This window comes from Podarcis erhardii (assembly GCF_964252035.2).
Source record: "Podarcis erhardii genome assembly, chromosome: 4".
NCBI classification, from domain to species: Eukaryota; Metazoa; Chordata; class Lepidosauria; order Squamata; family Lacertidae; genus Podarcis; species Podarcis erhardii.
Genome location: NC_138508.1, coordinates 80,941,630 through 80,968,650, shown reverse-complemented (window position 1 = coordinate 80,968,650; position 27,021 = coordinate 80,941,630). Strand labels below are relative to the sequence as shown.

Below are 27,021 nucleotides of genomic sequence, written 5' to 3'. Positions count from 1 at the left end.
TTCGGGGGCAGCACAAAACGTGGGGTTTGCAGCACAAAACTTTGGCACCGGTTTGGAGTCCATCAGACAAGGTTGTATTTTTTGGCATTAACTTGTGACCCCGATTTGCTTTGCCAGTTATGTGATTTGGGGGCGGAGGCACAAAATGTGGGGTTCACAGCACGAAACATCATAAAACTAGCACAAAACTTTGGCATCAGTTGGGGGGGGGCAGGATCCAGAATTTCAGGGTCACACGTTAATGAAGCTGTACCAGAGTGAGAGGAGGAATAGGAAAACAGTGCAGAGCTTGAAGACAGGGAGAACCAAGTACTGCACTCGGAGACATTTTTGTCCAAACAGTGTTGGGCATCTCAACAGAACAGGGAGAGCCGCCTGCCCCAACCCCTGTTGCTTTGAACCTGAAATACACAAATGACATGCGCAAAGGGGGCATGTCAGGTGTTGAGACAGCATCTTAGCTTGTGCCAACCATGTACCTTAGAGCTCTGCTTTGAACTCTTGAACCCTGTAATCAGTAATCTGATCTATGTCTAAACTGGGTAGTGATTCTTAGAATAAAGCCTTCAGGAATAATTGAGCTGAGAGTCCGTATCCATGAGTGGGAGCTAGGGCAGGTCCTAAAAGTGTGCATGTATTGAAGGGGGCATCTTTTATTTTAAGATGGTTTCATAGGCAGAACTTGGAAGACACAATACAGTTTCCCCAGGCATAGGCATGCAAGTTCTGTCTATGGATCATCACACAGGAAAGTCTCCCCACCCGCCAATTTCATACACGTAGGTACAAAACTATGGAACCTATGGGCAGAGTATTTCTTGGAGCAAGTTATTGCGTCCTTATTGCATCCTTGAGGTTGAAGGAACAACACATGTTCAGCTGGGAGCAGGACATACAAGAGGGTGAATGGTCATACAAGAGGAGACAGTCCTTTAACATGTGATCTGACTTGGGTCTAATTGTGTCCTTTAGCTGTTCAGTTTCATATGTCAGAAGAAGAATTTTATTTCAGCAATATTGATTTCAACCGGAATCAGTGGCAGATTTTATTTTTGCTAGACTTAAGAGACCATAAGAAGAGCCTGTTAGATCAGGCCGGTTGTCCATCTAGTCTGGCATTCTGTTCTCCCAGTGGCCAACTAGATGCCTATGGGAAGACCCCAAGCAAGATCTGAACGCGAGAGCACTCTCCCCTCCTGTGGTTTTCCAACAACTGGCATTCAGAAGCTTACTGCCTCTGAACATTTCCTCATCAGAGAGAAATGGTGGATGTTGTACATGATATGAAAAATAGGAGGGTGTGTGTGTGTGTGTGTGTGTGTGTGTGTGTGTGTGTAAAGCAGGCATAGGCAAACTCAGCCCTCCAGATGTTTTTGAGACTACAATCCCCATCATCCCTGACCACTGGTCCTGTTAGCTAGGCATCATGGGAGTTGTAGTCCCAAAACATCTGGAGGGCCGAGGTTGCCTATGCCTGGTGTAAAGACAATGCCTTGTCTGGTTGGCTTGCCATTTTGAAGACTGAGAATTTTGTTCCAGTGTGGCTGATTTCCTGCAGTGAAAATGGGCAATTCAATCAGATGGGTGTTTACCCTGAAGCAACTTACAAATGTGCTGGGGGGGTGGTTACCTCATATAAGCGTGCCTAGGATTGCAGCCTCAGTATAGGTTAAATGCAGAACATGTTCCTGGCTGTGTGTACAGCTGACCACCAGGAATACAGGAAGCAACTGCCTGGACCACAGTCTAGACAGTGCTATGAAGATGTGGATTTTGGAGGGGGGTTGTTATTGACCACTGCACAGACACCTTTGTTTTTAGCACATGTTGATGTTGTTGTGACTAGATATGGAACTTCACAGCTTCCCTCCTTTTATTTATTTCTCTCTTTTTTTGCAGCAAGTTCCCAGGAGATTACGGTAGTCAAAATGGCATTTCAGTGTATTTATGTAAGCTTATGCATGATGAGTTGGAGTTGTGCAACAGTGCTATCTGCTTTAATGCCCCAAGTCTGGTGTTAGTTAAAAAAATAAAAAATACTATGCTCACCTTGGAGACTGATGTTTGCATGGGAGCAGTAGTCACCCCCGTCAGACCCTTGCAGTAGCAAGTACTGTAAGGCTAATTATTCCAGTTTGGTGGTAGCATATCGTGCTTGAGAGAGAAGATCTGTAGCTCATCCTAAGAATCCAGAGAAATTAAAAGATGCATTCAAGAAGATCTAGTTCATAGGGAATGTTTAATAATAAGAATAATGTATATAAGAATAATGACTGCATTGAGATGAAGTGCAACAAACACCTTTCCCTGAATCCCATACTACGCTGCATCTGTTATTAGATGTAATGTGTTCCTGTGCAGTTTTATGAATTGTGTTTTTGTGGTCCTGTGACATTCCACTGTGGAATGTTTGTGGCATTCGCTCCTTTTTTTTTTTTTTAATGACTGGTTTGTTAAGTACTTGCAAGCAATATGCAAAAGCGTAATTGGGTAACTACATTGTTAAGGAAAGTGGCATCCGGTAATAATTTCACAGGAAGAGGATGATGCCACCGGATCTGGAGGAATGGAATGGATAAACTGGGAAATACAAAAGGAGAAGGGGAACTCATTAGGATATTATTTTTTGAAATGCTTGCTAAGAATATTTATTTATAAAGCATTATTTCCCCTGTTCTTCAACCAAAAAGGGCCCCCAGAAGAGCTTGCAAATGTAAATGACAAGACGGTAGATTTGCAGTGTAAAATGCTATTTTAGATCCCACCTTTCTTCCATTCATGAATCAAGGTGGTATACAAGATGGGGTTGCCAGAGAGCCTCCCGTTTAGGCACTGATCAGAAATTGAGCTGCTTAAGGCTTTTTTTTTCATCCGGAACTCACTGGAAATAAGTTCCGTCACCTCTCAGGTGGACACCATTGCCATCACAAGACAACAAGGGAGGCGTTCACACTGGGTTCCTGCACCTCTTTTCCTAGAAAAAACAGCACTGGACCTGTTTATCTTTAGCAAGGTTGTTGTATTGTTTACCTTCTAGCCATGTCTTGAGACTGGGGCATAAACCAAATATTCAACACCCATTGTTGTTGTTTTTCTACTCTGCTTGAACTCATTAATGTTTGTTCAAATCTGTCTGGTTGTTCTTTGGTCACAAACATTTTTTAAATCAAATATAATTGTATAATTGGATGTGGGTGGCACTGTGGGTTAAACCACAGAGCCTAGGACTTGCCAATCAGAAGGTCAGCGGTTCGAATCCCCATGACGGGGTGAGCTCCCGTTGCTCGGTCCCTGCTCCTGCCAACCTAGCAGTTCGAAAGCACGTCAAAGTGCAAGTAGATAAATAGGTACCGCTCCGGCGGGAAGGTAAACGGCGTTTCCGTGCACTGCTCTGGTTCGCCAGAAGCGCCTTAGTCATGCTGGCCACATGACCCGGAAGCTGTACACCAGCTCCCTCGGCCAATAAAGCGAGATGAGCGCCGCAACCCCAGAGTCGGTCACGACTGGACCGGTCAGCGGTCCCTTTACCTTTAAAGAAGATTCTAAACTGTAAAACAGAGAATTTAAAACAGAGTCGGCCACAACTGGACCTAATGGACAGGGGTCCCATTACCTTTACCTTTATTGGGAGGACTGCAGAACCAGCATCACACAGAAGGTAACAGAGCCATTCAACATCAAGCAAGTGTGGATTAGCTTCTGGTATCCAGAAGCAGGCCTTCTGCCTTTCCCTGGTCAAGAAAGTCATGTTTTCTTCTTTCTGGGCTCCGGGGCTCAATTCCTAGTTCAAGACACTGACCTCATGAGTCACTGACTCAAAAGTCTGGAGACCCTTCAGGGCTAGATTTTGATACTAGCCTGACCTTGGCATTCTGCTGGCTAGCTATAGTTGCATCTACTAAATATAACAAACTTTTGTGTTAACACATCTCCGTCATCGTGGTTCTCAGGTGGTCCAAATACCTAAAAATGAGATCTCTCAAAGCTAAAAAAATATTTGACAATGCATCTCTCGGTGTATTTACATACTCAGAGATGTATATATGCACACACACATATCTGGGTAACATCTGTCAAAATGGACCCTGCGTCATGGTTCAGAGATCACAGCACATGTTTTCAGAGAATGTAGTGAGGTGGAATAATTGAATCAATAGCCTCGATGCTACATGTATGACAGGCTCTTTTTAGAGCTGGTATCTCAACTTTAACCAGCTGGAACAGACAGTTTAGTTGCGGCTACATTGTAAAGTACAGCTGTGCTGTGCTAACTGGTTCTGAACATAGGCTTGCCAACAGCAGGGAAATGATAACATGCTTGAAAAATTCATATTGTGCAATTATTTCTTTTTCTTTACCTATATGCAAATGTTCTAAGGAACTTAGATACCCTGTGATGCGTCTTCCCTGCTCTACACCCAGATTGTTCTGCCAAATGGAAAATGCACCATCTAGAGGCAGAAAATTACACTGCAGGGGGAAAAAACAGTCTGCCTACAAAAGAAAAAAGGACGCCACCCATTCAAAAGTTAAGTGATTTGTTGTAGTACCGTACTTCCAGCAGTAAGGCAGAATGAGAGAAATCTAGAGAAAACGAAAGCCCCTACCCCCAGTTCCTTTCAGCATTGCCTAAATTTTATGTCTAAGTTTTCCTATTAGCATTATATATACACCAACCTCCTAAATCCCGCTTTCTAACATATTTGCCCCCACAGTATTCCAGTTTTTAGCTATTACAGTCCTAGCTGCTGTAAGCTGGAACAGTTTGAATAGCCCATCAGAAATCATATGTAAAGTCAATCGAAGGCTTGGCAGAATCGTTTGCTTATCTTATTTATTTATTTATCCGAAAACAGTTCGCTGGTACTCTGCAGTTTCCTTGCATGGCCACCACATGTGGAGAAAAGTATTCTGCTTCCCACACCCTCTCCAGCAATTTGCTAGATTTTATGGTTTTGATGCAAGCTGTGGGGACAAGAGGGCTTTGTCCTGAAAGGCGGCGTTTAAAACAAACAAATAATGGAAGAACCCCATAGAAGCTGTAGTTTTGTCTGGGAGTGAGACAGACCGGGAGAGAATCGGAGAGAGGATGGAAATGAGCAAGATGCTCCTTTTGTGTTTGTGGGGGGTGTGCTTCTCTCTGTTGGGGGGGGAGGCAATGGATTTGGCTCCTACTGGAGTGTCACAGCCTTTCTCAACCTGTGGGTCCCCAGATGTTGTTGAACTACAACTCCCACACCCCTAGCTAGCAAGGCCTATCCTCCCATCAGGGATGATGGGAGTTGTAGTCCAACAACATCTGGGGACCCACAGGTTGAGAACCACTGGAAGCCATGCCTCAAATAGAGAAAACACAATAAGCCTTCAGTGACCTCTTGAAGATGACTTAGAAACTTCAGCTGGTTCAAAATGCAGCAGCCAGATTACAGATTACAACTCAGAACACTTATAACCCCTGTTCTAAAACAGCTGCATTTGTTGCCAGGTCATTTCCAGGTCTGGTTCAAGGTGCTTACATTTGTGTTTCAAGCCTTAAACAAGGCAGGCCCCAAATCTCTCTAAGACTGCCTCCTTCCCTACAGATCCCCTCAGGTGTTAAGATCAGCAGGTCCTGCCTACCTGTTGGTAGTTCCACCATCCTCAGAAGTTTGGAGGGTTCGTGTGACAGCCTAGAAGAGGGCATCTTCAGCGGCAGCTACTAAGTTGAGGAATCTCCTCTTCCTGGAAGTGCATCCTGGTACCTTCATCGTGCAGTTTCTATTGCAAGCTGAAGATCTACTTTTTTACTGTATTCTTTGACACATTGCATATAATTGTTGGCATCCGTCTGTCCCTACAGACAGTGGAAGAGTGCGCCTTCAGGGGTAAAGGCAAACTGTTGGAAAGTTACTGTACCTGCTGTGACTGTAGAGAGGAATACAGTGTTTTATCGCAGCAGGGGTAGATGAATAGATCCTGTTTTCCTGCTACAGGTGCACCGTGGTGTTTTTCTTCTCTCTGCAGTCATCCCTGCTCTGGTCACTGCTGTGGGGATATGTATATGTATATGTATACGTATACGTATATATATGGACCCACCCACCCCTATTCTTTCGATTGCATTTGTTTTAAACCGATTTGAATATTGCATTTTTAAATTGCTGGAACCACCCACAGAACATCGAGGTAAATGGCTGGTAAGAAATCAACCAGACAAGCAAACAAAGTGAAATTTAAGATTGCATATTCACTGAGGTGGCAAACCGGTGTCAGGACTTTACCATGCCTAGATAAATGAGCCTCCTTACATAATCCATACAGGAATCCTTGCATGTAAAAACGAACAAAACCAAAAAACAGTGATCAGCAGAATGTGTTCCAGGCTAGGCTAGCCTGCTCCCTGATACCAAGTCACCTGTGTGCAAGCATCTATTTTTTACTCTGAGGAGGAGCATATGAGCTACCCAAAGTGGTACAACCCTGACATAGTTGTTACCGCCCTTTTGAGAAGTGGACCTGAGTCAAATGATGTTGTGAAGTAGTGGAGCTCATCCATGCTTCTGCTTGCCTTGCCTCTTCCCCCCAGGGAGACCTGATCTTTAGCACTGAATCAGAGCAAACACCAATTGGGTTTTCTCTGGATTGACGTTTGCTCCAATTTAGTGCCAAAACAGCAGGGCAAAGGCCAAACCACTAGATACAGCACTGGGCAAGTGGAAAACTGCTTGGAACCATGCTTTCTAGGCACAGAACATATGGAATTATGAAAGAGCCCTCTGCTCTATTAAAAGGTAAAGGGACCCCTAACCATTAGGTCCAGTTGCGGCCGACTCTGGGGTTGCGGCGCTCATCTCGCTTTACTGGCCGAGGGAGCCGGTGTACAGCTTCCGGGTCATGTGGCCAGCATGACTAAGCCGCTTCTGGCAAACCAGAGCAGCGCACGGAAATGCCGTTTACCTTCCCGCCGGAGCGGTACCTATTTATCTACTTGCACTTTGACATGCTTTCGATCTGCTAGGTTCGTAGGAGCAGGGACCGAGCAACGGGAGCTCACTCCGTCGCAGGGATTCAAACCACCGACCTTCTGATTGACAAGTCCTAGGCTCTGTGTTTTAGACTGCAGCGCCACCCGCGTCCCTTCTGCTCTATAAGAAACTCCCAATTCAGACACATTCAAAGTTTTATTATAGGCATAGCTGTGCACATAGGAAAATAAGAATGCTAGCTCGTTATTTATGTTAAAAAAAAAAGGATAGACCAGCTTTCATTAAAAGCAACTCGATGTGTTCCCCCACCTCACAATCTTAATTACATGTACAGTGGTGTCCCGCAAGACGAATGCCTCGCAAGACGAAAAACTCGCTAGACGAAAGGGTTTTCCGTTTTTCGAGGCGCTTCGCAATACGAATTTCCCTATGGGCTTGCTTCGCAAGACGAAATGTCTTGCGAATCTTGCGAGTTTTTTCCCTCCCCTCCCTTTTCTAAGCCGCTAAGCCGCTAATAGCCACTAAGCTGCTAAGAGCGCTAATCGGCTAAGCCGCTAATGGCCGTGCTTTGAAAGATGAAAAAACTGCTAGACGAAGAGACTCGCGAAACGGATTATTTTCGTCTCGCGAGGCACCACTGTAGTTGCTAATTTCCATTATTGACTTATATCCTGCAATATAAATCAAGCCACATGATGGAGCCTCCCCACTGCAGTTCCTGTACATAGCAAAAAAAAAAGGGGGGGGGATGACTGCTTATACTAATAATACCCACTGGTATCTGTTACAGTTTCTGTGGAACTGAAACGCGAAAGGTTAAACCTGTAAACAGCAAAGGTATCTTCGGTGCTGGAGTCAGTGTGGTGGTTGAACAGATAGCTTGTGTTCTCAATAGACGAGGAGACTCGGATTCAGAACTCAGCAATGGAGCTTGTTGTGTGGCATTTGGCAAATTGCTATAGCCTGGCCTACCTTGTTAGGTTGGGAATAACCTTAGGGGAAGTCATTGGAGGAAGAGAGGAATGCAAATGGAACAAATAATACTGTTTTCCTTATAAACAGTGGATGCGTTGTGTGTAGAAATGCACAATTATGATCATAACAATAATTTTATTTTATTACCGCCCTTCATCAAAAGATGTCAGGGCATTTCACAAGATAAAAACACAAGATAAAAGCACAAATAAATAGTTAAAACAGAAACAACACAACACTAATGCCCCCACCTACAAACACACTTAAAAGGCTGTAGAATATTAATTGGCCAAAGGCCTAGGACGTTTTTGCCTGGCACCTAGAGATATACAATGAAGGCGCCAGACAAACCTCCCTGGGGAGAGCATTGCACAAATGGGGAGCCACTGCAGAAAAGGCCCTTTCTCGTGTTGCCACCCTCCGGACCTCACGTGGAGGAGGCACACAACGAAGGTGCTCAGATGATGAATGGAGAGTCCAAGTCAGTTTATATGGGGAGAGACGGTCCCTTGATGCATTGTGGTCCTGGGACATTTAAGGTTTTATAGGTCAAAACCAGTGCTTTGAATTGGGCCTGGGAGCTAATTGGCAGTCTGTGCAGTTGGGCCAGGATTGGTGTAACATACTCAAATTGTCTTGCCCTGGGTGGTCAAGGAGAATTAACAAAGACATTTTGGAGTAAAGCAACAACAATAAAACAGCTGCAATAAAATCTAACGGCAAAAGTTGAAGGTCTTCCTAAAATGGAAGGCTAATACAGAGGAAGCCCTCTCTGAGAAGGAGCAGTCTAGCTCCCTCTTCTTGTTTTGAGACTTGTGTACTCTGCTTGAATATTTTTGCCTGGATGGAATGTGTCCTTGAATTGTTACAATGCCTCATGCATGCCTGGATGGAGATAGAGGGAAAGAGAGAGAGAGAGGCAGCAACTTCTGTTTTTCCATGGCTGGAATGTCATCAGCACTACAAAGGTAAGAGTCACATCCATTTGCCGTGCCCGCTGCACTGGCCCACATCTGCCATGGTCATTTGCCCATGTGGCCCTTGGGATGGAAAAGTCCCCTCTCCCTGGCCCTAGTGGTAGAACTGGAACATGGTCTTTCAGGTGCCATGTAAATAAAAGTTGCTCAGTTCTCTGGTCTGAACACTCTTTCTAGCAGAAATATAGGCGGAGGGCCTTCTCGGTAGTGGAATGCCCTCCCATCAGATGTTAAGGAGATGAGTAACTATATCACTTTTAGAAGACATTTGAAGGCTGCCCTGTACAGTACAGTACAGCTTTTAAATGTTTTATTATGTTTTTATATATACTGGAAGCCATATGCTGGGGCAACCCAGTCAGATGGACAGGATACAAAAAATTTAAAAAATATATTATTTAAAAACAGCTAAATGCAGCCTTTTTTTAAAAAGGCCTATATCTCACCTGCTGTTTGGAAAGAAATAAGGAGCCTGGGGAACTGAATCTGCTCCCTTCCTTAATAGCCAGTAAATCAGATTTTATCTTTTAAAAAATAAATTCCTATAACACTGGGATCCAGGGAGAGGAGCCTTATACAATGCATATTTGTTTGTGTTCTGTATTTAACAAAGAGCATTTTGTCCCATATTGTACATTTGCATTTTTTAAAAAAAGGATAAATATGAGACACTGTCTTAGTGACTAGTCCATGGATAGGCAAACTAAGGCCCAGGGGCCGGATCCGGCCCAATCGCCTTCTAAATCCGGCCTGCGGACGGTCCGGGAATCAGCGTGTTTTTACATGTGTAGAATGTCTCCTTTTATTTAAAATGCATCTCTGGGTTATTTGTGGGACATAGGAATTCGTTCATTCCCCCCCTCCCCAATATGGTCTGCCCCCCCCCCACAAAGTCTGAGTGACAGTGGACCAGCCCCTTGCTGAAAAAGTTTGCTGTCTCCTGCACGATCTAGTCCTTTTATGTCAGCTTATTTTGCTAGAGTCACTTCCAGGCAACTTGCTATCCCTGCTGTAGAGAGTTGCAGTTGAATAAAATTAGCTGAGAGGTACTGAACTCAGAGCACAGGTCTCCCTCTAACCCCCCCCCCCATCCTGATCTATGGTTGTGGTTATTCCATAGGGTTAGGAAGGCACTCTGCACATGTGGCACTCCCACCCTGTGGGGAGGTGGGCAGGGGTGGCGGGAGAATTGGCAGTATAAATGCTGGAGTATGAAACAGATTTTGAGGTCTGGCACTGGTGAGCTTTGAAACTAAGCAATTGTTGTATTCTACTATAGTGTAGTTCTAGCTATGGCAAGATGGAGAATACCAGTATATAACATTTCCCTGAGTAGGAATCAACAACCAACGCGGTGGGTATATATTAGAAGATGTAGTGAATACCTTTAAAAGAGGCTTAAACCAAGTCATGGTGAGTACAGCTATCAATGGAACGAATACAGTGGAACAGATTCCCTCAGGTGGTTGTGGACTGTCCTTCATTGGAAATTTGAAAGCAGAGGTTGGATGGCCATCTGTCATGGATGCTTTAGTTGAGATTCGTGCATTGCAGAGAGTTGGAATAGACGATCCTCAGGGTCACCTCCAATGCTACAATTCTATGATTCTATCAATATTTTAACGAGGAAGGGCAAATCTGTGTGCCAAAAACAAACAAACCAAGACGCACAACGAGGCAGAAAGCTCCGCATACTGATATATTACAGCTAAAATTGTGGAGTGGTTGGAGAGAGAGAGGACAGAAATATTTTCAGAGCACTTGGGATTGTTACGCTTCTATATCCTTCACAGTAATGGCAGCAAGGTTGTCAACACAGATCATCTTCTTTAGCCACAAATAAAAGGGATTTATCCCTTTGGCACACGTACCTTCTAGCAAAGCTCATTTTAACTGTTGGCGACAATAGTGTGTACAAGAGATGAGCTATACTCCCGCCTTAAATACCCAAGGCGCAGAACCTCTGTCCATTTTTTAAGAAGTACCAAACTTAGGAAATAACTTTCTCTCTCGATAATCCAGTGGATCAATATTCTGGCTTCATATATTCAGGTTTTGCCGCTTGGCATTGGACCTAGATCCTAAGGCTACTGTCCCAGTGAGCCCTGTTTTAAATTAAGCCCGTGTTTATGAGATGTGTAGGCCAAGGGAGGGGAATGTTTTTCTGATGCCAGGAAGACCTGTTAATCCTCTGACTTTGAAAAAAAATGTAAAACTGACGCCTTACTTAACGTCCCAGGGAACAACGTGTGCTGTGTCATGTCTTCAGTATTCCTGTCTTGTCTGTCCAAGAGCTGTAATATATGTAACTGCTCTTTCAGTCTTTGATCAAGGGTGAATCTGATAAACTTTTCCGCCTTTTGACAGTGGCTGTCCCAACATTTTGAACAATAACAACAAGCTAATAAAAGAATGCAGATTTCATTTGGTTGTATACACCACTGGCAAAAAATGCTGAACTCTGGCAAAGACTGCATAGATCTTGGTCTGATCCAGTAATGAATTTTTATATCCTTAAAGGTAAAGGGATCCCTGACCGTTTAGTCCAGTCGCGGATGACTCTGGGGTTGCGGTGCTCATCTTGCTTTATTGGCCGAGGGAGCCGGCGTACAGCTTCCGGGTCATGTGGCCAGCATGACTAAGCCGCTTCTGGTGAACCAGAGCAGTGCACGGAAACGCCATTTACCTTCCTGCCGGAGTGGTACCTATTTATCTACTTGCACTTTGACATGCTTTTGAATTGCTAGGTTGGTGGCAGCAGCAGGGACCGAACAACAGGAGCTCACCCTGTTGTGGGGATTCGCTGTGGTTTAGACCACAGCGCCACCCGCATCCCCTTTTATATCCTTATTTATAGTATTGAAAAGGTGACAAAATTTAAGAATTACTCTTTCCTATAAATAAATTATTTTACGTATTTATTTGCTGTACCTTGTGGCTGTCTAAGGGTATACCTTTGTGAAGCTTGTTGTGAACCCTGCCGCCCCAATCTCTTTGCACTCATGCACCTGCCATTCATGAAAAACATCTGAAACATCACATAACACCATGGGGCCCTCACTGAGGTGGTTTATTGTGATGATCTGCAAAATGGTGGACTGTGTCACGGCATTAAAAAAAAAAGGTTAAATGTGATTCCCACAATAACCCATTGTTATCTAGGCCTGGATGGCTATGAAATAAACTTCAGAATAAATAAATAAATTCCTATTAAACAAAACCACATATAAAGATAAATCATTAGAGTACCATATAAAATGGGCATTTTTTAAAAAAACAACAAGCATACCGGTACACTATATAATACAATAAAATGAGAAATATTTGTGTTTCAAGACAAATTGTAAAGTCTGACACATGTAATAGTCTCATTCCAAACTACACAAACAAGTTGTGCAAAAGACTTACAATTAAATATATTACACAAGTCCAGATTTATAACATAGTTCACACAAAACTTGCTGTCATATCCACAATAGTATCTGCTTTGAGCTTACTGTCGTGTTCTTCAAAAATACTTCCAGTTGAGATTGTAGTCGTGCAGAGATTCTCCATCAACAGAAAGAAGTCCATTTCCTGCTCATCAGTGTTGAAAAACAGTATCTAAACATAAGTACGTACTTTGACATAGTATTTACAAACTAAATTACAGTATGTGGTTGTCTCCAGTTGGTTTCTCAAAGACCGTCCATAGCAGTTTCCTGAAGACTGGTTCAAAGATCATTGCACCACCCCATGGCACCAAATACAGATAGCTGAAAAAATTTGCATTGCCACCTAGAAACATTTTCAGTGACATCCAAGTATAATGGAATGAGCCCTAAGTCTTATATTCAACTAGCAATTCCAAATAATTCATACAAATAACCATCATAGCAAAGTCTTAGGAATTCCCAGAGAACATTTACCTGAGAGGTAGCAAAAGAATATCGGTGCACAAACGCTGCATTATATTATCAGTAGTAAATGCTTCAGGGGCAAACTAAAAGGGACATTAATAGCATATTTAATGACCTGGCCACTTTTATTTTATTTTGCAAGACTCCAATCCTGAAAACAATTTACCAAAACAGCCCCTAAAACAGTTTACTGCTATTTGATCTCAAACGTGTAGTTTACAGTAATCAGCACTTTTTGGGGGAAGGGGGTGTAGAAAGCAGCCAGAAGGGACCAATTTTCAGCAGAAAACTATCAACCAACCCCCCAAATTGCATGCATATTGTGGATCGGTGCCCCTGTTTCCCCTGTCCCAAAGTAAAAGCAATGTGGTTAACTACAGGGCTTTTTTTCAGCTGGAACTTACAGGAACTCAGTTCCAGAACCTTTCAGGTGGGTGCAGTTGACATGATAAGACAACAAGGAAGACATTCATGGTGAGTTCCGGCACCTCTCTTTCTAGAAAAATTAACTACATGATACTTGTTTAAACATATGACTAACATCACATCTAGTTTTGCCCCACAGACTGCCAATAAGCAATCTGTGAGCCTCCGTCCAGCACTCAACTTATTTACTAGGGTGAAAGTTCCATGGAGTTTAATGGTTTTATTTCCTTCTAGGCAGGCACAGAAGTCCACTGCAGCCTTAGACTTACTATCTGGAAGCAAATTTAACTGAAATAGTGCAGTATATTCCTGCTCTAAGAGACATTGTGATATCTGACAATAATATCTGAAAAGATAAAAGCAAACAGAACCTTCCAGAACTTGACAAAATGTATTTCTTTGGACAGGGGTTACAGGTGTTTGCTTTTTGAATTGTGAAAGTCACCTTCTTTTAAGACAGTTCAGAGATCCTGGTTGCTTATTATGTAGTATCAAGTTTCATTTTGTAGACCAGAATTCTGTTGCTGTAAGTCTTGACCTTAATGTGACACCTGGGTCCTGTCTTGGATTTTTATCCTTCTGGTATGTTCACATTACAGAAGTATCTCAGGAAAAGTGGGCCTATTTCTGCTCCTAAACAGGACATTCTCCCTTTGTGGACAAAGAAGATGGAAGAAGGGAGACCAAGAAGATGATCCTTTATTCTGTCCCATAATTTTAGGAAGTGGATTCAGGCGATTTTTCTTGTTCCAGATTTCACAATAATGACTTTCATTATTTTCTGCAGCGCCTTTTCTGCATATTCCAGGCAGTGCTAGGATCTGGCATGATTACAACATTCCAAATCTTTATTAATAAGTTGATCACAATGAGGAATGTAATAAACGTTGAAAGATAAAGCTATACAGGAATCTGAATGCATTGAACACATGGAAGATACCAAATTACCTCTGCAAGAGATTTGATCAATATTTTCCCCGTGATAAAATATATTTCATTCAGGATTTTACTGTATCATCCTGTAGAGCAGATGTATTTGTAATTTAATTGTCTCAAAGAGCCTTTAATGACAATGACCGCTCCCCGCTTAAAACGGGGGGCGCCCTTTGCGTGGACGCGCGCAGCCCCTAGATCTGAAGTGGCTCCAACAGCATAGGCTTGGCTTTGCCTCCCTCAGGTGGGATACCTAGAGGTCTCCGCCTGCCTCAGTCAATTGTCCAATCCCACCTGGGGGAGGTGTTGCCAAGGAGACCAGGCCTTTAATGACAATACTCAAAAATGACTTGCGGTTTATTACATTTTGTAGCATTGTTAAGACCTTCTTACAGGCCTCTTCTATCTTTATATGCTTGTCTTATTTATGCACACTATTACGCATCACTGTTTTTACTTTTTTTTGGGAAAACAATTAAAACCCACACAAAAATGTATATAAAGGCATGATTTCAGTGGCTGAATAGCCTGCAATATCCAAAGCCTTCCAGGAGCACTAATAAATAGCATTATATTAGAATGAGTAATGAGTAATTAGAATGAGAAAGTGCACTCACAAAAGGGTCACTTCAGTTAGTTATACACTAACTTCAGCCTTTAGCAGAGAAACACTCTTTGAGTACGATGCAGCTGAAGTTAAGCACTTTTTATGCCCCACTGGTTTTGCACCCAAGACCTGTCTAACCCACCATCCTGTTTCCAAGAGGAAGATGCCAGCTGCCTCTCACAAAAAGTGAGAGACTGGGAGAAAAGAAAGCAAAGTCCTAAGGACAGATCTTCTAAGCTGTCATCCATCATGATTAATCCCAGAAAGCTATCTGGAAAAGACTTGTGAAACCTTAAAGTCTGGCACCTTTTATTATAGAATCATACAATTTCAGAGTTGGAAAAAGGATCTTGGAGGTCTAATCTCCTGCTCAGTCTTGTCTAATCCCCTACTGAGGGCAGAACCTACAATGCAACCATGACAGAAATATGTGGCCCTCCAGGTAGTACTGGACATAAACTACCATAAACCCTATAATTATAATAATTATAACATTTGTTTGTTTGTTTGTTTGTTTGTTTCCTGCCCATGTGGCTGGGTTTCCCCAGCCACTCTGGGCGGCTTTCAACAAAATACTAAAAATAAACAGGGCTGCCTTCAGATGTCTTCTAAAAGTCAGATAGTTGTTTATTTCCTTGACATCTGATGGGAGGGCATTCCACAGGGTGGGTGCCACTACCGAGAAGGCCCTCTGCCTTGTTCCCTGTAACTTTGCTTCTCACAGCATGGCCAGTGGTCTGGGGTGATTTGTAGTCTGGCAATATCCACCGGTTCCCAACAAACTGCTGCAACCTTGACAGATTCAGCCTCTGTTGAAAAACCTCCACTGAAATATTTTACAAAGAATAACAATTATAATTACTACTTTGTCAGCTCCGCCTTATCTAAGGATGCTTGTTTATGGTGTAACATTGTCTCCTTCCTGCATCCACTCTGTATTCTGTTTTGTTTTTCATCTGTAGTTTTATGGTTTTGGCTTGTAATATACCCTTGCAAAAAAACGCAACAAAAACCCCAACCCCTTCATTGAAGGAAAGCATCTCCCAAGGCAGCCCACACCAGTCAGACAGCTTATTGTTATGGTCTTCTAATCTGCTTTCTTGCTATTTCCACCCATTTGTTGTCGCCCTGCCCTCTGGAGCAACAGAAAGAAGTTGTGGCTTTCATGGAAATGCCTCAATAAACTGGTTGCTCTTTAAGGTGCCGCAATACTTCTTTGTTGTTTTTACTGTTTAAGTCTCTCCCATTAAAAGTGCTTAATTTTGGCTGAGGTTTCCCATACAGCAGAAACAGGAGGCAGCATATTGAGGAGGCAGGGTAAACACAATCACTTCCATCTCCCAGGTGAGGGGCACAGTTTTAGTAAGCTTTCCTCTGTTAAGCATATCTGGAAGAAAGGTTCTAGTCTAGTCTTTGCCTCCTGTGCTGCTTATCTGTTTATTTCTAACATAAATAAGTGTTATGGTGGCATGAGGCCATTTTATTCTGCCGCATATCTTGACCGGGCCTTTGTTCCCATAGTTATTACATCTAAGAGTTACCATACACAAATCATTGGCTTCTGATTATTCTGGGTTGACATGTAATATATTTGAGGTTCCAGGTGACACCAACTTTAATGACTGCTAAAATCCAAAAGTGATCAATGGACAGCCAACTCAGTGTGATTTCAGTGCCATCAATTACAGCTCTGAAGTAAAACAGTGGCCAGAGGATGAAAAATTCAGGTCTATATTCCAGTCATTTGAGCTGCATTTAGTTATCAAGCTTAATTGTATCAATCACACGAACAACCATTGGTTTAATAGACAAAGGTACTAGTTCTTCACTGTAGCTTTCTGCTATGTATTTTTCCAAAGCTAGTGATCTAGCTTTCTGACTTATTGCATCAGCCCCGAGCTTTTGAGATTCCCCACTTCCTTGCTCTGATAGCACATTTGCTGACAGAGTTTGGTACTTGCCAGGAGGACTACGCTGTGGTTTTCTCTGTTCTGCAGGACATGTCTTGTTCGGTGAGCCCAATTTGGGACCAGTATCAGTCTCACATAGTGTTTTCTTCTTTTGCACGGTCCTATCGTGACTTGAAAGTGGAGCCAAGGAACCCTTCCTTTCATTAGCATTCTTTTCATGCACTCCCAGTTCATCTAAGGCAGGAAGACGATACTTCTCAGATTTATGATGCCTATGCTTTCCATCTCTTATACTAGATTTAGGCTTGACATAATCCTTTGGTGGTTGTGGTTGCTGCTGCTGTTTCCCTGCTGTGACACTATATTGATGGCTCTCCTGTTTCACATCTGATAAGGGTAGCTGCTGGTTCTTAGAATTCCATGAAGCCTGTTTTTCATTCTTAGCAATATCCTCATGGTTTCTAGAGTCATTCAAGGATGGTTTCTGCAGCTCCCCTGCTGCAAGATTTACAGGCTCAGTCTTTGATTCATTTGGTGCTGGTATCTGATGTTCCTTAAGGTTACGCAAAGTACCTCTCTCCCTTACAGTAGTCTCTTTACGCCTTTGAAGTTCATTTCTAGAGTCATCTAAAGATGGTTTCTGTGACTTCTCTGCTGCAGGTTTCATTGGCTCGGCCTTTTTACTCTTTGGAAGTTCATTTTCCAGAGGTAACTGGTTTTGCCCAGAATTACTAGTGTTCTCTTTTGTCTTCCCTGATTTGCTTTCAGTAGTCTCTTTACTCTTTGGAAGTCCATTTCTAGAGTCATCTAAAGATGGTTTCTGTGACTTCTCTGCTGCAGGTTTCATTGGCTCAGCCTTTTTACTCTTTGGAAGTTCATTTTCCAGAGGTAACTGGTTTTGCCCAGAATTACTAGTGTTCTCTTTTGTCTTCCCCGATTTGTTTTCAGGTTTCACTTTCTTGTCAGATAATGGTATTTCGTCACTCTTAGTCTTAAGGCTATTCTGGGCATTTATTTGGTTAGCATTATCATCACATTTCACTGGTTCTTTGAGTGTGGAGAGCTGGTGTTTTGCAGTGTTTTCATCTTTTGATGCAACAGTTCCACCTTTTTCTGGATCTCTTGATGGTGTTTGACATTTTGAGTTATCTGGGGAATGTAACACTCCCTGCCTGCTAGGTTTATGCTTTGGTGGGGTCAGCTGCTGTGAACCTGCTCTTTCACCACCACCCTCTGCAAGGTCACTTTTTATTAATTTCTGGGGCATATTGGAGTTACGCACCAACTTCTTACCTCCCACTATAGAGTTTTTCTCTTCTGTTACCTTGTCATCTTGCTCTTTTCTGTCAACAGATGGTGGAATTAGACATTGTACTTCTTTCAGTAGATTTCTTTCTCCTCCTTCACCGTTCCCCTGCTTCGCTGTTTCATTTGGGGAGGGAAATCCGCTTTTCTCAGGCTTTACTTCTGCCATCACTTTCATGCTTTCACGCTTCCCAGTTTTGTTTCCTAAGGGCACCTGCTGCTTCTCCACATTGTGCGCAGGGCTTGCCTCCCCTACCGGACTAATTTCACACTTTCTAGACTCCTTTGTTGAGGGTGGTTGATACTTCCCGGTCTGGGGACTCATACCCTCAACTTCTACAGCATGGTTTTCACTCTTAATTAAATCATTGCACAAATTGCTTGTTGTTGGTTTGTTGTCCTGCCTAGGTGCCCCCTTGGGCTTCAGCAATTCAGCTGGAGAAGGGAAGTGGTGTTTCTCAGAATTAGGACTGGCTGCATTATCTCTTACAATACAGCTCTCTTTCTTTTTCACTGCATTTGATGTTGGGCTTTGGAGGTTTCCGACACTGCACCAAGGTCTGTCGACTTCTGGAGTATCGCCTTCTGGATTTGCTGAATGGGTCAGTGAGGATGAGTGAGATTTTTGAGAAGGAGGTGCAGGATTATTTTCCAGATTGCCAGTTTCGTGGCTGATTAATTCTTCCGGCAGCCTCTGAGAGGTATCCAAATGGCTCAAGCTACTATTTCCCTTTTTGCTCTTGTTTTCAGAATTTGTCTTTTCATTATCTGAGCGCAGTTCGGCTTTGCTAGTATTCTCTGCTGCTCTAACGCAGCTGGATTTATCTAAATCGCCAGTCAAAGGGCAAAGCTCTTTTTCAAAATCATTTCCTTTTATATCATTGTTGTCTTTCTGGCTCTTATTTGAAGTAGGAGTTTGGTGTGGTTGATCTATAGTCTGTTTTGATATGTTTGAGCTAGGGTTATTTTGTTCGCTCCCCTTTGGATGTGCTTGTGGCTCCTTGGGCAAATACTCCCTTTCTGCCTGATGATCAGATGGCTCACCTTGGCTTCTCGATGGCTGTAGCACCTCCTTTTTTGCTTTACCCACATGGTCGCTTTTGTTAAGGCTAGGAAATAGTTCCTCCTTATCAGGCAGCTTTTCTTTGTTCTGAACTGTGTCAGAAAACGTGCTCCCCAAACTTTGTGCGTTATCTTGACTTGGCTTAAGCGGAGGCATTTTGTGAACAGCTGCAGGTTCAACACTTGATTGCTGGTCCTTTATTGGAGGCTCTCTGTTACAAGATGCCTGAGCTACAGGAGAGAGAAATGGTGGAATATTTTCCAACACTTTCTTTTCAGAGAAACATTTTTGGCTGGTGAATGGGGGATCTTTTATAGGCTCTGCTAATTCTATTTCTGTCTCCTTTGGCCTGAACATGCCTTCTGGTATGCCAGGAATCCCATCCTCTTTCATTTCCTGGTGACTATGTACATGAACTCCTTCAGCTGGATTAGAAGAGAGGTCGTTAGTAGGTATGTTTTCTCTGCTCATGATTTTTGCTGCATTTTTGTCTCTGGACCTGGAAAAGGTATCATCCACAGGCGGTATGATGTTCTCTTTGTGATCTAAGCTGTCCTTAGATAAAGGAGAAATGCAATCAACAAGGGACACATTTTCACGTGAAGGAAGAACACTGTCTTGATTAGAACCTGGGCTTGTAGGAGTTACATTACTCTCGACAATGTCCTTTTTGTCAGCCACTACCTTAGGCATTTCATGATGCTTGTTTTGCAACTGTCCTCCTAGTTGCCCTTTAGGTGCCATGCTTTCTGGTATCCTGCTGTGATGAGACCCAATGCCAGGTGCTTTCTGGATGTCTTTTGGTCTCCCCACTTCAGAAGGCTGAGTGGCGGACTTGGCATTTGTAGCCCAGCTCCAAGGGTGACTAATTTCAGTAGCAACACAGAATTTAGGTGTAGGGACAGTTGTGCATACCAGCTGTTGAGGCTGAGGGCTATTGACAATTGTGGTTGTCCTCAGTTTCCTTTCAAGCACTCTGATTTCGGGTTTGCAAATCTTTTTTCTCTCTAGGCCCTTTTTGCTCTTTCTCTCGCCTTTGCACGGCAGCAAAGATTTCACCTCAATGGCTGAACAGATATTACTGCTTTGTTCAAACTTTTCTTTCAGTTTGGACAAGACAGAGTTTTTGTTGATTATCTTGGGCAGGTTATCGTTTGGTGTCTTCTTTTTTGGAGCCACCTGCTTTTCTCTTTCTTTAGCTTCTTTTTCCTCAGCAACTAAGAATTTCTTCAGGATATTCTTCACAGTATTTTTCCCAGTTGAGCAGACCCATTTGACTTTATCGTGGGGTGTTATCTCTGGGCTTTCTCCTTCCTTTGAGGAGCTTTTGTCCAGCTTGCTTACAATGGAGTTTAGCCCGTTTCTGTTCTGCTTTTCTTTAACGACCAGCTTGCCAACCTCTCTCGACCTTTTCCTGTAGGCCTCGCGGTTGTTGTTCATGAACCTCGATTGCAGAAGCTGGAATTTGGTGGGACGAATGCCGCCATGTGCGCTATGGCATTCGCGCCTCAAGTTCACCTTGTTCTCTATCCCTTCGAGCCATTTGGCCTTCTTGCTCTCGACCTGGGGTTGGCTGGATAGGAGGTCTGTGAGGTAAAGTAGAAGGCTGCTGAGGACAGCAAATGCACCTAGTTCTGTAGACATCTTACTGAGCTTCTTCTTCAGCACTATGGGGTCAACCAGCACCTTATCACTGCCCAGCTTTGTACCTTTACTTCTGCTGCATAAAAGAAAACGAATGTTGTTGTTTTTGTCCAGGGAAAGTCATCAACATTGCTTTTACTTCCTTACTGGTTTTAATGTGTTTATATTTATTTAACAAGATTATATACTGCTTTATTCTTTATTTTTACACAGGAACCTGCCTGAGTCAGGCAATAAGTCCATCTAGCTCAGGACTGTCAACACTGACAGGAAATGGCTGTTCAGAATTTTAGGCAAGGGTGTCTCTCAGCCCTATCTGGAGTTGCCAGGGATTGACCTTGAGACCTTCTGCATGAAATACAGGTGCTCTACCACTGATCTACAGTCCTTCTCCTTAAAAAAACACTATAAAATTCTCACATTACCAAGAAAAGTGCACTTAAAAACAGGTAGACATAATAAAATGTATCAAGATATAAATAAAATCAACAGTGGTTTTTTTTTAAAAAAATGAAAAACCATAATATATGCATAATAAAAAATGAGCATTAATTTTAGAAGTAAAATTACATCGGCACTCCTCTTAATGTGCCAGGCACATTTATCCAGTGCAGAAGATTATATACAACAGTTGTCTTAGCCATGACTGTTATTAACAGATGATTGCTGATACCTGTCCAGGAATGGCTGTTATGAACAGTAAGCATACATAGTATTAGCACAGAGTATTTTTTTACTTTCTTTGAAACACAGGACGCACCTCTGCAGGCACATCCCAAATAATGGCATAGTGGCTTAACATACAGCTGAAGTACCAGAAAACAAAATATGACTATGTGTCATGTCTGGAGCATGACACTATGTAGTGCAAGGTTCTGTCTGTATTATTTTTTTTTTTAATCGTGTGCATTTCTGAAAGGGGCAGAAACCAGAGAGGAACAGGATACTAGCAAAAGATTACATAGTTCATTCATTCAGTGGGGTTTAAAAAACAAAACAAAAAAACTTATTTTATTTCAACCGACTCTCATGCCATACTAGAAATTGCTATTGAAACCCTCAGTTTCTAATGCAGTTTGTCATCTGAGAGTAGGATGTGATGAAGAAACTGTTTGAGAAATGAAAGTCCAAATCCTACTTTTTAATGCACAGAACCCTTTGGAGCCTGGCCTGCTCTCTCTCTACAGGGAGCTAGCAAAGTTTGAAAGCTTGCAGCATTCCACTGTGTAATAAAATCCATCTAATCCTAAGCGAAAATCTGATCTGCTTTCCCATCAATTATGTGGGGAAATGTTCTCTTAAAATCCCTTTTCTGAATCCCAGTGAAACCAGGAAAGCCAGAGATAAAAGCATTGTATGCCATGATATCCAACACAATATCAATTGACCTCTCTATCCTTTCATTTATTAACATGGGTAGAGATAGAAGTCTGGCAGGGTTATAAGCCTACTTCTGTTTGAAGAATTAGGCCTACAGGCAGCTGAGGATTTAGGAAATGCATTAACTGGTGAGGATCAGTTACTAAATAAAATAGTGAACTCAGTGTGAAAGCTACATGGTGAAGTCAACAGTAATAGACAATAGCCTGGAGGGGGGAAAATGCACCAGAGGTTTCAACTTTCTAGCACCATAAAAAAACTTGGAAGGTTAATTCACGTAATAATAAAGTAGTATGTGAATGGGATTCAGTCTGCATACCAGGACAGTATTAAGTTTTTATACCTCTTCATATACAAGCAAAAGCAAGACAACAAATCGCCTTGGGATGAAATCCTGGCACTGGTGAATGCAAGGGCAAATGCCAGCTTTGATTCCAGCAGATCAGGAGTTCATCCTTACCACGTAAGATGCCCAGACCATACAATGAAGGTGCTTTTCTGATTTCGAGAAGCAACATAAGCTGCTAAATTCAGATAGATTCTGCCATCCACATAAGAGAGTCAACCATTTATTTATTTTTTTATTTCTCAACAAGCTGTGGCATTTTATGAAGAGTTGTTGTTTCTTTGTGGTTTTTTTAAAAAGGTACTTCTAATGGTCATGTCCTATCAACAGGGGTGCCAGCTCAAGTTTGAAGGAGGGAGGAGCAGAAAGAGATTTCACAGCAAGAATCAAAAGACTGCTTTTTGGATGGATAGATCTTCAGACACGAATACAACAACATTGCATTGAACATGTTATGGTCCCTTTTTTATACCTCACAATAACCAGAAATATAGATGTTCCTGAAGAACAGTACCACATGGAAGTGGCAGACTGCCCCTCACCCCTCTGCTTGTAAATGAAGATGGCAAAATCTAGGCCTCAGAGCTTTTCTCACAGGTAAACATTGCACACAATAACATCTGAATGAAACAGTTGTGCTCAACATCACAGGTTCTGCTTATAATTACCATTGTCATAATGGAAAAAAAGACAACAAAGCAATGAAAACTTTGACAGTTGGCCAGCACTGAATACAACAAACAATATGCAGCATATGAGGATAAGGATGAGTGGCTAGATGTCACTGTGTTTTGGGGTTTTCCCCATTGCACGACAACACATGTATACAACACTATTTATAAAAAGCAGCTTCTGCTGTGGCCATGCCTGACGCACACATGAAAGAATGGATAACGTCACTGATTCAAGGGTTGCATTTATTGGAACTGGTGTTAATCTCAAGCCATGTCACTCACTGGATTCTCTTCCCATTACCGAAGTATGAATTCAAGGATGAATATTAAATATACCCGATGATTTAAAAAAATTGCCCTTTCAAGTTATAGGAGTCTTCAGATGGGAAGAGCACATCAAGAGTTTTATTTCAAACAAAGACTATGATGCATTTATAAATCTAGCTTCGGGAATGAAGGGGAAATACCTGTTCCCCATTTCTTCAATCCCTCTCCAATCCCTCCCCCATATGATATCCTTGTTTCATCAATGCCCACACAAAAAAGGCATATTCAGGAGGTCTTGAAACCAACATTGTGGGCCAGTGCCTCATTTAATTGTCTTCTGGTGTCACGAGGCAGAAGATTTCAATCTTAAACAAAGAACTCACACTGTGGGTCTGAGTCCATAGGAACCACTTAAGTATTACCTCAGCGGTGAGGAAACTCTTTCCTATGGTGCTGTGGTAACATAAGAACCCAAAGATCACATTAGAGATTTGCTAATGATAAGGCAAATTCCTTTTTCTTTCCTGGCCAGAATTAAATCAGTGTCTTGTCATGAATGACCTGTTTGTATGTTTCAGCACTTATATTCTTCACTTTAGCAGCTTCAACAAATGAAGGCAAATTGCATATACTCTTAGGGCAACTAAGTATAGCTGCTGACAAAGAGTTAGGAATAGGTATTCTATGGAAAGAATTAAAGTTATGTCTTAGGAATGCAATCCTATGCATGATTACTAGGAAGTAAAGTCTCACTGAACTGTGGTGGCTACTTCTTAGTAAAAGTACTGTACAAAGGAAAGGGGACTGAGGCACAAAGTTGATATCAGAAATCAATCGGACTTCAAAGCGGTTTACTCAGAAAGTTAAAATAGATTGGGGGTGAATAAAATAAACTGCCCAAGGCACTGCTTTGAAACAAAGGTAATAATATAAAACAGCAAATGGGGCTCCATAATTTGGATCATATTATACAGAGATTGTTTTGTAGGCTGCCTCAGTCACTATTCATAGTTACAAGGTTACTGTTACAACTTACAAGGTGACTGTTTAAGAGAGTACGTTGAACATGGAGAATGAGAAAGAGGCCAGCAGTGTATTTTCATTTGGGAGTCAACCTCTGACTGGCCCAAAACCCCCCAAAAGCCCTTACAATTTCAGGAGAGTGAAGGACCTGGCCACAGTGAAGAACTAAGGTGGGAGATGGCAGTGTATGTCAAAATTTACACAAAGGGCCGGCCCAATACATTTTGGCACCTGAGGCAAACCTCAGACAAAATGGCATCCCTCTTACTACCAGGGAAGAAGGGGTGAGTGAAGATCTACATCAGGAGCAATGGAGGGAATAAAAATCTACACAAGGATCTGCTGCCTTGGTTGTATCTAGACTCGGTTAGGCTGCAATCCATCCTACTCACCTGGAACTTGTAAGCCCAACTGAATAGGACTTACTTCTGAGTAGACATGGTAAGACTTGCACTGTTTAGGTAGTATTTAACTAGAGTCAACTCCGGGTAAACCGAGTGAAATTAATGAACATGACTAAGCAAGTGGGTCATTCATTTCAGTGGGTCTACTTAAATTAGTCATGACTAACTTTTTATATTGATTTTAACAGAATCTAAATGCTCTTAACTTATACCACAACTACCAGCCATCTCCATATTTACTCAGAAGAAAACCACATTGAAATCAACAGAACTTACTCCAAGTTGAATGTATGTAAGATTGCTGCCTCAGTCTGGATCCAACCCACTAACTTTAAAACTCTTTATCTGCCACTATATATCCTACATCTTTCTACACCAGAACAACACTTTCTAGATTTCGTAGTAGAAGAGATTCTCAGCACCAAGAAACTCACTGTAACCTTGACCAACAATGACTTAGTGACAACTGCAAGCAAGAATTCCAGCAATGACACAGTAACATGCAATGCACACAATGTCAAAATAATGAATGATGCTTATGAAGAGGCATAAGATTAATTTATTTACAAGTATTTTAGCCACCCAAATCATTAAAAAGTTTGTAAAGGTTGGGGGGGGGGAATCACCACAAAAATATATAGGAAGCCAGGAATAGTTGCAGAGTTGTGTGTTTTGTCGCATTGCATATATATATATATATATATATATATATATATATATGAATGTTATATATTTGTGTTCTGCTAAATCTCAGATAACTTCCTAGAATATTTAGGCACTACAGTTCTGAAAAAGGATATACATTTAACTGATTTTTCAGTTAGGTGATATCACAGAAAAGTCAATATTACGGAGTTGAGAGGAAACCGGAAATAGTGCATAAAAATGGACTGTAAAAATAGAATCTCAGACATACTTCCTTCAAAGGGTGATAAAATTAGTTTGCCTTAAATAGGTGTGCAGACAGCATTAGTTTTACATATATATTATTGGCATATGTGTACATGCAGTCACATTTTGATGTGATGCAGAATTTTATAACAAAAATGGGTTCTTAGACTGCTTCATCCCCCCCCCAAATTATAATGCCAAGGTGCTATAATTAAAGTAGTATGATTAATATTAATTAATATTAGAAGACATTCTTAAGTATTGAATACTTACAGAATTTAAATACCCTTAATCTATTTTATTTACTATACCCTTTCCTTCAAATAAATTATTGGAGTGGCTTACAATAAATTTAATAGTATAATTCTACTATTCTACCTCTGCGCAGCATTTTATAATGCTGCCTGCAACAATATTGGCATAGTTTGGGAGTTTTCCACACATTACATGCAAATATAGATTTGCAATCCAATGTACACTTAGATGCAGCTGATTCTGTCCCTATATTTGCTAACACTTGTCTCATTCATACATTACATTTTTAGGGGTCCATAAAAAAAACTCAGATGTACCCAAAAATGTAATGTGTGGACTGGCCCTTAGGTCGGGTCAAGAAACTCCTATCTGTGGAGTAGTGGGAGGACTTGAATAAAATAACGTCATGTTAAAGACAGTATGACTTCACTGAGACTTAGGGGCACACAATTCTTTTCCTGAATGTTTAAAAATCTGTTTAGAGTTGCTTCTTAGGGATTTGGCTGCAGGGTATAATATAATCTTTTTAAAAATAAAATGAAATGGCAAAAACATCTTTACTTTTCCTCTGAAGACAGTCGGAAGAGAGCCTCTCCCAAGTTTTCTAGCTTCTCCCTCTGTTCAAGATCCTGGTACAAGCCTTTAGGAACCTTGTTGAGACCATAAAGCAAGCCATACAAACAGCCAGCAATAGTTCCAGTTGCTGCACTCTCGCCTGTAAAATAAAGCAGAAATGAGAACCCAGTTGCATGCCCTTTTAGCTTCTCCGTGAAATAATATCATATATATTAAGAGCAATCTCAGTTCTCTGAGCGCTGGTCCAAATTGGCACCACCAAGAGACAAGTATCAGGTTGGCAGAAACATTTTAAAAAGTCACTGGGGGGGGGGGGACAACTCTAAGGTGGAAACAGCCCAAAGAAGACACGCCCTATTGCCATGCTGACAATTGGTCTTTCATGTCACAATTACATCATACCTTTAAAGCACTCTTAGGCTACTTTAGCAGTCATCACTTCTCCTAAAGAATTATGGGAACCACAGCTTGTTAAGGCCAGTGCCTTTAACAAAATTTGCC

General features: G+C 41.9%; 1 protein-coding gene across 4 annotated transcripts in view; it reads right to left on the bottom strand.

Annotated features, from left to right (window-relative positions):
• Window positions 1–12,191: 12,191 nt before the first annotated feature.
• The window catches only part of ADPRHL1 (ADP-ribosylhydrolase like 1), a 38,802-nt gene continuing 23,972 nt past the window's right edge, over window positions 12,192–27,021 (bottom strand). Inside the window, exons 7-9 of one of the 4 annotated variants that reach the window (XM_081857963.1) lie at window positions 26,506–26,659; window positions 14,500–20,780; window positions 13,615–14,303 (exon numbers count right to left, since the gene is read on the bottom strand). In XM_081857963.1, coding sequence (XP_081714089.1) covers window positions 16,538–20,780; window positions 26,506–26,659 — 4,397 coding nt within the window. In that variant the 3' untranslated portion in view covers window positions 13,615–14,303; window positions 14,500–16,537. Of the gene's footprint in view, window positions 13,313–13,614; window positions 14,304–14,499; window positions 20,781–25,334; window positions 26,660–27,021 lie in introns of those variants that run through there. The other 3 variants (XM_081857964.1, XM_081857965.1, XM_081857966.1) reach the window with 3 other exon arrangements.